General features: G+C 46.0%; 1 protein-coding gene across 1 annotated transcript in view; it reads left to right on the forward strand.

Moving 5' to 3' along the window:
• EIF2S2 (eukaryotic translation initiation factor 2 subunit beta) overlaps nucleotides 1–4,426 on the forward strand; it is a 30,186-nt gene extending 25,760 nt beyond the window's left edge. The window contains exon 9 of the mRNA XM_082272636.1: nucleotides 3,924–4,426. Coding sequence (XP_082128762.1) covers nucleotides 3,924–4,099 — 176 coding nt within the window. The 3' untranslated portion in view covers nucleotides 4,100–4,426. The remainder of the gene's footprint in view (nucleotides 1–3,923) is intronic.
• Nucleotides 4,427–10,239: the final 5,813 nt, after the last annotated feature.

Below are 10,239 nucleotides of genomic sequence, written 5' to 3' on the forward strand. Positions count from 1 at the left end.
TTGTGATTTTTTGTTTTACCAAAAATATGTAGCAGAATACATTTTGGTCCAAATTGATGAAGACCTTTTTTGCTTTTTTACATTTGGTGTTTTATAGCAGAAAGTAAAAAGTTTTTTATTTTTCAAAATTGTTGGTCTTTTTTTGTTTATAGCGCAAAAACATAAAACCGCAGGGGTGATAAAATACCACTAAAAGAAAGCTCTATTTGTGGGGGAAAAAGGACATCAAATTTATTTGGGTAGCGTCGCACAACCGCGCAATTGTCAGTTAAAGTGGAGTTCCATCCTAAATTTATATTTACCTCCATCTTCTCGCTCCGGGTCACCTGAAAAACAAATTGATAATCGCAATTTTTTTTTTTTTTACTTGCCTCATAGAGAAAATATACTTACCTTACTTCTTCCTCCCCTCGGCGGCCACGGCGATTCGTCACTTCCTGGCTTTTGCAATGATTCCTGGGAGCTGAACGTCATCGCTCCCAGGAATCAATGCGCCTGCACCGGCCCCGACGTTCCGGTGTAGGCGCGTCATTCCCTTCTAAACAGCTTCTGGGCATGACGCGCGTGCACCGGAAGTGACGGCGGGGCCGGCGCAGTGCATCGTGGGACCGAAGAAGGAAGAGGACGCAGAAGAGGATCGCGCTGGCTTCAAGCTGCCCACACCTGAGATGGCAGCGCTGGACAATACTTTTTCAAGGTAAGCATTTCTCCTAAAAGGTAAGTGCAACCCGGGACAGATCAGAGGCTATCCATTGTGTAATGGTACTAGCCCTGACTGTCCCGGGGGTATTTTTATTTAAAAAAAAAAAAAGTATTCCCAGGGTGGAACTCGCTTTAAAGTAACTTAGTGCCGTATCACAAAAAAACTTCTGGTGGTCTAGTGGTTAAATGACACCTCAATGTGTACAATATCACAGTGATCTAATAGGATCCATAAGAAAGGGTTGATCTTATTTGGAACATCAATGATATTTCTGATGTCAAGAACCCATAAATCACGGTGTGCAGCGAAAACAATTGTAAGTGTGTTTTACGGTGTTGGGTAGAATGCAAAACATGTTCTATGTAGAAAACGAAAAAGACAGGTATTCATCACTAACACAACATAGCCCTTCCATTCTGTGTACTGTATGTCCATCATTCTGTAGATCATCAAGTTTTTTGTGTTGTGCAGATTACTCCCCAAAATTTCACAGCAGATTCGATACTGTACTGTATAATAAAATACTCTGCTCAGCAAATCCATAAACTAGTTACAGCTCCACCAGTGGGATGGTTATCGACTTCCAGCCTGGTACTGTTGATTCTGCACAAACATCTGATGTGATGCAATCCATCATTCTTCTGTTCAAACCTTTTTGTTTGCTACACAGTGATGTATTCATGGCTGCTATGGAAATTCTGTATAAACTTGCATTACAGTAACACAAAGATGTGAATATCACTTCAAAAACAATCTTGCTGAAAAAAAACCTTTTTCGCATCTGGCAGGTGTTTAACCACTTACCGCATACTAACGTAGGTCTACGTCGGTAAACTTTGCGGTAGTGTACCGGGATGATGCCTCTAGCTAGAGGCACCATCCCGGTACCGTGGTTTAGAGCCGACGGTTGGCTTTCCGTCGGTACCGACCGATGCGGCTCGGGAGCCGCTCGATCGGTACCCGGGGGGGGGGGGGGGCGGGAGGGGACGTCCCCCCCCTCCCGCCGCCTTCCGTGGCTTTGCCCGGGGCTCCCGTCCCACCGGGAGCCCCGAGCACCCAGCCGGCACGTCCGCCGGCTGGATGGAGTCCCGATGAATGCCGGAAACGGCATCGATCGGGTCTCCGATGACGTAACCCGGAGGCGGCGTCCATGACGTCCCTTCCGGGTTACTGTGCTGCAAAAGGTGGCAAATTTAAAAAACGGCTGTATGCAAAAATGCCGTTTTCGGCGTTTTGCATACAGGGAAGTGTAGTGGAGGGGTCTAGGATCTTTTAGACCCTCGATCCCTCCATAAAGTGTACCTGTCACTGCATATTGGTGTCACAAGGGATGTTTACATTGCTTGTGACAACAATAAAAGTGATCAGATTTTTATTTTTTTTTTTAAACTTTAATAAAGTTAAAAAAATAAATAAAATATAAATGGGGAAAAAAAAAATTTAGAGGCCCCCGTCACCGTTAGCTCGCGCACAAAAAAAACTTATACGGAAGTCGAGCCGCAAATGAAATCGCTGTTCAAACCACACATGTGAGATATCGCCGCGATCGCCAGAGCGTGAGCAGTAATTTAAAAAAAAAGAGCTACACTCTAACTCAAAACTGGTAACCGTTAAATAAATGTAAAGCATCGCAGATTGAGATCTCTATTGACCGTAGTTTGTCGCGATCCCACGGGGGGGCGCAATTTTAAACCGTAACATGTTGGGTATCTATTTACTCGGCGTGACATGTTCTTTCACAATATATAAAAAAAATGGGCTAACTTTACTGTTTAGTATTTTTTAAAATTAGTGAAATGTGATTTTTAAAACATTTTCCAAAAAAATGGCGCTTTAAAGACCGCTGCGCAAATACCGCGTGATAAAAAATATTACAATGACCGACATTTTATTCTCCACAGTCTTTGCTAAAAAAATATGTATAATGTTTGGGGGTTCTAAGTAGTTTTCTAGGAAAAAATACTGATTTAAACTTGTAAACAAAAAGTGTCCGAAATAGGGCTGGGGCCTAAGTGGTTAAGATACCATCATCCACTGCTGAACTCTGTGGTCTTATCTACTGGCCCCTACATAACTGCAAGACATAATGGGGTTGATTTTAATAAATATGGAGGGTACAAAATCTGGTGCAGCTCTGCATAGAAACCAATCGGCTTCCAGCCTAATTGAACAAGCTGAAGTTAGAACCGGATTGGCTACCATGCACAGCTGCACCAGATTTTGCACACTCCAGTTTTAGTAAATCAACCCCAATGGCTGACTCAATGAACCTTCAGAGTGTAGTGGAGTACCAGGCACCCAGAAGTGTAGAAGTTGTTGAACATTTTTCAGCACTATTATCTCTTAAAGACACCCAAAATTTTCTTTACAGGCCAGCCAGACATATAGTAGTTTCATAAATAGTTGCTTTAAAGTGGTTGTAAACCTCTGACGTGAACGATGAACAACACATATCCCTGTATAGTGTGTACTTGTTTCAATCCAGAGCACTAAGTGTCGTTTCGGTCTGCTGCCTGGTTCCTCTACCTGCATGAGTCTTCTCTCTTTTCCAAACACCAAGAGATAAAGGCCCCTTTGTGTAGCGGAGTAGGCACAGACCTGTCATCCACCTGTTTAGCAGGGATCAGCGGAGAGATCCCCTGCTGAGCAAGTGGGTTCCCCATAGCAGGGGTGCCCTTTTGAAAGGGGTCAAAAAGATGACAGGAGGGAGCTCCAGCACACAGCCTGTGATTGACAGCCTCAGCTCTTTTCCTGGGTGCTGTGTGAAGGGGTTTGTCCCTTCCCTCCAATCATCAGCTCTCCTCCCTGCCTTCTGCAGAGTGTAAATTCAGTTCCCCATCCCCCTGCTTTCTGGAAGCTCAGACAAGCTTTATAAATTCTGCACTTTGAATGGCTGTAGAGAAGTGAAGACTGCAGATAAACAGGTACAAATTATGTAGGATTTGTTTCATCTCTGTATCACCTGAGGCCAGTCACTTCACTGGGTATATGTAAGGGTTTCCAACTTCTTTAACAACAAATTTCCATTGGCATCTCTCAAGTTGTCATATTCTAGGAAGTTTTGACTCTGAAATCTGGGATTTGGCCACACTGTGCAAGCTGCTGACTGATTGGCTGTAATGGGGAACAGCTATACTTTTTGCTTGTTGTACTACTATATCAGAATGTAGATATCCTGTATATCGGAGTAATAACTGCTTTCCCTTGTCTTGTCTTGCAGAGGAATACGTGACTTGTCACACATGTCGGTCGCCAGACACCATCCTCCAGAAAGACACCAGGTTATACTTCCTGCAGTGCGAGACCTGCCATTCTCGTTGTTCTGTGGCTAGCATCAAAACCGGATTCCAGGCAGTCACAGGCAAGAGAGCACAACTCCGCGCCAAAGCCAACTAGACCGTCCATCAGGTCGGATTTTACCAACTCAGATTGTGGATACTCAAGGCGGCATCACCTGACAGTCAGGGAGAGCCACCCTGTATATTATAAAGCGTGCCGTGAGACTGGGCAAGAAAATCCTTTGCTTTTTTTTTTTTTTTTTCCATTGTCTTGCGCAAAAGGAATTGTCTGAAATTCTAAAGTGAGGCTGAAAATTTGGATAAGGTCATCGCTCACAGAAAGTTTTACCAGCCATCTCAAGGAAAAAGGGGGGGAAAAAAATATGCATTTTTAACCAGACTTGTGTGAAATGCAAAATACATTAAAGTTATTCTAACATTTACAGATCATGTACATACTGTCTTTATGTGCTTTCACTTTACATTTCCTGTATAGCATTCAGGATACTATTAAATAATGAACCTGTGTGCAACTATTGTGATGACAGATGATCTTCTTGTGTAAGCCCTTGCTTTAGCCACAGTCCACACTAATACGTAATGCATTAAACCCATGATTCCTCCCCATTTTTTTACACTGCAAATTGCGATCTGCAGGCGGTGTCAGTGCAATGTTAACAAAACCTCAAGAGCAGATATCAAACCCAGTAGCTTTGCCTGCACCATATTTCATGGTACAAAGCAACCATGCGATCGGTTGCAGTGGGTTTCCAAAATTGGTGCATTATTTTGATGCGGTGCGATTGGAGTCCATTTAAAATCAATAGGCTCAAATCGCAACACACTGAATCGCATGTGAATTGCACAGGAATGAGTGCACATGCCTGTGCGATTCATAGTGTGAATTTAGGCTTCAAGTGATACTAAAGTCTGTTATTTTTAAATAATAATAAAAAAAGTTATTTACCTGGTTTGTGTAGTTGGGTTTTGCACAGAGCAGCCCAGATCCTCCTTCTTGGATCCTCCGCCAGCACTCCTGGCCTCTCCCTCCTGCCGAATGCCCCCACAGCAGGCAGTCTGAGGGCACCTGAGCCGAGTCGCTGCTCTTGTGTGTCCATTCAGAACCTGAGCTGCGGCTCGGCCCCGCCCCCTCTCTCCTCATTGGCTAGCTGACTGACTTTGGCAGCCAATGGCACCCCCCTGCTGTCTCAGCCAATGGGGAGGGAGAGTCCTGGACAGCTAAGACTCTCATGCAACATCGCTGAAACAAAAAATTGCATTGCATTGATACGAAAAAACTGACTTTAGAACCATTTTAATTTATTTTATTAGTGTGTGGTACATTATTATTATTCTGAATGTATTGTTTCTGTATTAGCAGGTATGTGCTTAAATAAAATAGTATATGTATTTTGTTCCCAGACTGAATACAAACCAGGTAAGGAGAAATTCATTGCAGTTTGCAGAACTGATTGGGTTCCTTTACAATTACCTGATTCACTTCTATATAAAAGTAGATAGCTGGCTGTAAGATTTTTAAAACAAGTTCATCTATTGCAACCATGAGTTTGTGTCAAATGACAATAACAGAAGCAGCACAAATCTTAAAGGGTAACTCCAGTCAAAAATTACATTTTTCCTATTAATAGTATGTTGCATATCTTTATCTTTGTTGTTGTTTTTCTGGCTAGCTGATTGTGTAGCTTATGGCACTTTTCCACTGCAAGTACCGGCTCGGCTCCACTTGGCCCTGCTTTGCTCTGTTTGGTTTTCCACTGAATGGTACCGCATGGTACGGTGTTGGAACGGTTCGGTACGGTTTGCTTTTCCACTAATAGTAAAGTGGGTGGGATAACAACGATTCTCTGACCAATCAGTGGCTAGTAGTGACAAACAGTCAAGGCTGCATGCAAAGGATTGTGGAATATGGTACCGGTACGTCCCTCTTGGAACCACAACTGAGGTGGTACTGTTTGAGCGAGCCGTACCGTTCGGTTCCATGTAGTGGAAAAGCGCCGCCGCACCGTACCCTACCGAACCGTTCCAACACCGTTCCAACACCGTACCATGTGGCACCATGCAGCACAAAAGCGAGCCGAACCGTTCGGTTCCATGTAGTGGAAAAGCGCCTTTAGAAAGTCTTCTCTTAGCTGGACAATCAGCTTCTTCCTGTTCTTCGCCGACAATGCTATCTCCCTTTATCTGAATTTGGTAAGCTGTCTTTCACTTCCTGAAAAGGTTGTCGGTCTTTCCTAGACAGGCCTGCCTAGACCTGCCACACCCCACCCCCATCCCTCCTATCCTTCAAATAACTTCATCTCCTCCTGTCTTCATAGCCTCGTTTAGGCTAGCAGCTTTTCCTAAGAGAGAGGGGAGAGGCAGGCTTTGGAAGTGTTATGTCCACTCTTCATGGTTGCAGCAGCGCAACACGCCCAGCTGCTATGGACTAAAGACAGGCCCAGCTGCTGTTAACAGTGGGGGGGAGCTGGGGAAGAAATTAGGAAGGTACAAAGGAACATTTTTGACCTTTAAGAAGGATACAGATCAATTTCTATTGCTCATTACATGTTAGTTATGCCAAGTCACACTCTTCCACTAGTGTGACTTGGCATGCGATTTTGGACACACAAAGTTGCATGACAAGTAACATCCCATTGATTTCAATGACACCGTTTCCCATCTTTGTGACTTTGAAAATGTGCCTGCGCTACTTTGATGCAATTGATCCAGAGAGCGTTAAGTTGGATCAAAGCTGCACTTAGTCGCACTCTAAATCGCACAACTTTGGAGTCGAACTAGTGGAAACATAGCCTACGGCTAGAGTGCGGCTTTGAGTGCAGCTTTGATCCATCTTTACACTTTGGATCAAAGTCAAATTAAAAGTTGCGTCAAAGTAGTGCAGGTACCTTTTTCAAAGTTGCATAGATGGGAACGGGTACCATTGTAATCAATGTACTGTGACTTGTCTAGACTATTGCGACACCCAAAGTCATGCAATTTAGAGTGTGACTTTGATCCAACTTTACACTCTCTGGATAAAAGTCGCATCAAAGTAGCGCAGGTACCTTTTTCAAAGTCGCTGATATTCAAAGTCGCATAGATAGGAATGGGTGCCATTAAAATCAATGGGCTGTGTCTGTGTGTCCAAAGACGCACTAGTGGAAATTTAGACTGTGTGGTTACCTGTACTATTCCTTTAATGTATAATGATCATTGTAGACTGTGAGCTGAGATCCCAGGGCACTTCCAGCTACACTGACAGTTCAATCACAGCTATTCACAACAAAACACTCTGACTACGTTTCATTCAGTAAAAATGGTTGCTTGTACCAGTGAAATTCACTGGTATAAGCAATCATAATGTGAAGAAAACAACCTGATCACTTCCCCAGAGCAGTACAGTTTTACTATGGTCACAGTGTGTTAAAAAAAAAAAAAAAGGAAAATGTAATAAAAGTTTTTATTTCGTTCACTGACGGACACAGCTCCTGGTATTCATAACCATTGGGTTATACTGCCCCCTACAGGAGTAGGACACTAGGCAGAAAAAAATTCTGGTTACACCCATGGGCAGTACCAGGGGGTATACTCCCTCTCTACTATAGGCTTATTTCTGCTTAGAGGAGTAAGGACCTAGTTCCTTGCTGGGATCTTTGGTCCTGGTATTTTTTTTCTTTTTAGATAGAATTTTTTTTTTCTCTTGGACTTTCCCTCTGAGATCTAAAATCAACTGCCAGACTGAGCGACGGGCTGGATAATCTAGATCCAGTGGTCACCCCAGTCTGGCCAGCGAGCGCGCGCACAGACCTCAGCTCCGCGCTAGGTCGGTCCGCGACATAGCCTCACTAGATGGGGGCTGGCCTGCGAGTTAAACACCTGGCGAGGTCGCATACGACTGGGTCTCGGCCCGAGTTGCAGCGTTTCTCCTGGTCAACAGCCCCCCATTTTGATGGAGAGGGGTTCTATCTGGAGCGGTGCCTGTCTGGTTCCTGGTATAGTAAGTAGCTGTCCCGTGGGGTGAACGTGGGCCCCTCAGCTTCCCCTCCTTTCCGAGGCCCCCCCCCCCCCCCTTAACCTTGCCGAGTACCTCATCCTGCCCCCTCCTTTCACATACGCCTGGGCTGTTTGGGTGATCTGGCCACTTTACTGGGGGCAGGGCGCTGACTGGCGATGGGGGGCTGGGGGGGGGGTTGCACCACCAGCAACCGGACGATCGACTGTGCAGGCGGGGTTGTACCTGGTGGGGGCCCCTGACAGGGCCCCCTCGCCTGCCTAGATCTGTCCTTGAGGCCTGGTCTCCCCATCCTGGATCCCTGTATGCCTCGTGGTGCCGCACGAAAAAGGGCTGGTGGATGCACTGATTGTATCTGTGCATGAGACCCTGAAGATGGAAGACGCAGCTGAAGCTGCGACGGAGGCGCTGGTACCCTTTTGGCATCCAGGTGTTTCCTTTCCCTGCCTATTTTGACAGAATTGTCGCAAAAGAGTGGGGACGACCAAGGCGTCCCCATGGAGTCCCTAAGTACTTTACTAGGCGTTACCCCTATGAGGAGTCTCTTCTTAAGAAGTGGACTGTGCCACTGGTGGTGGACCCTTCAGTTTCCAGATTAAACAAGGCAACCATGATTGAAGAGTCCCCAGCCTTTAAGAATCCAGCTGACCAGAAAGCAGAGGCTGTGTGGGCTAAGCTCCTATGCCGTGACCTAGAGGGGAACCGCTTCCCCTGCCTTTGCCAAGCTGGCAGACCAGATGGTCCAGGGGCTGCAGTTTTATCTGTAATGTCTCTTGGATGCGGCTCCCCTCTCTGTTTTGGCAGTGGTCCTTCAGCGTGTCTTTTTGGCTCAAGTGCTGGTCTGCAGTTCAGACTTCAAAAAAGGTCTTGACTGATCTTCCTTTCCTAGGAGATTGCCTGTTTGGAGCTACTCTGGATGACATCATTAAAGGTGTCACGGGGGTAAGAGTACTTTTCTTCTGCAGGCTACGAAGGGCAAGAAACCTTGTCGTATATGTGGGCCCTCATCTCATAAGAAGTTTTTTCGTCTCAGGGTCGACTGACAAGGGCTCAAAGCCTTTCAGGGCCTCTTCAGGAGGATCCACACAAATCTAGTCAAGCAAGCCAAGATTGGGCTTCTCCAGATACGTGGACAAGGCTCCTTCAGCATGAAGGTGCATCCTCACCCGTATGGACTTCCCTAGTGCGACAGTTGGGTCCACTAAGTCATTCGGTCCCGCTACAAGATTGAATTTCGCTCTTTCCCCCGGCAAGGTTTTTTTCCTTCCAACTTGCGCCTGTCCCCCAGACTGCTTACAGGGCCTGTTTGGGGCGGTACAAGACCTGTTCTTTCAAGGGGTGATTGTCCAGGTTCCAACTTCGGAACGGTTTCAGGGTTTTTACTCAAACCTGTTGACACTCCCCAGGAAGGAAGGCGAAGTGCATCCAATCCTTGACCTCCAGGCGCTAAACTGCGGGTTCAGAAGTTCAGAATGGAGTCCATTCCAATGGTGGTGGCATCCCTGTTTCGGGGATTTCCTTCCCTCAATCGATATCAAGGATGCCTACCTTCACATTCCGATATGTGCCAGTCACCAGCGTTTTCCTGCTGTGGGAGAGGAGCATTATAAATTTGTGGCGTTATCCTTTGGTCTAACCCCTGCTCCTCGGGTCTTCACAAAAGTGTTAGCCCTGGTGCTAGCGTTGTTATGCCAATGTGGGATCGCAGTACTGGGCTATTTGGACGATCTCCTTCTGCAAGCGGAGTCTCTCTGCTCTGGTGGACAACCTGGAGATCACAATACGAACTCTGCGGGAGTTCGGCTGGATTCCGAACTTTCAGAAGTCTGCTCTGGTTCCGTCCACGAAGCTGGACCATCTTGGCCTGACTCTGGACTTGGCCTTAGCCAGAGTGTTCCTTCCTCTGGACAAAACTCCAAAATATTGCAGGCTGCAATTCACCTCTTCGAGGATCGAGGCAGAAGGGATTGACCTTTGGGCACACACTCCCTGGTACATACCTTTCTTCAGGGTGTCCAACATTTTGTTCCTCCAGTGCGGGCTCCGTTGCCGCCTTGGGATCTTAATTTGGTGCTTTCAGCTCTGCAGAAGCCTCCTTTTGAAAATATTTGGGAGATTCCCCCACTTACGTTGTCCCAGAAGGTGGCCTTTTTTAGTAGCTATCACTTCTCCTGCACAGGGTGTCGGAACTGGTGGTGTTATACCTGTAAATCACCAGGTAAGGTGAACAACAGGATAAGGTGGTT

This window comes from Pelophylax lessonae (assembly GCF_965119305.1).
Source record: "Pelophylax lessonae genome assembly, chromosome: 11".
NCBI lineage: Eukaryota > Metazoa > Chordata > Amphibia > Anura > Ranidae > Pelophylax > Pelophylax lessonae.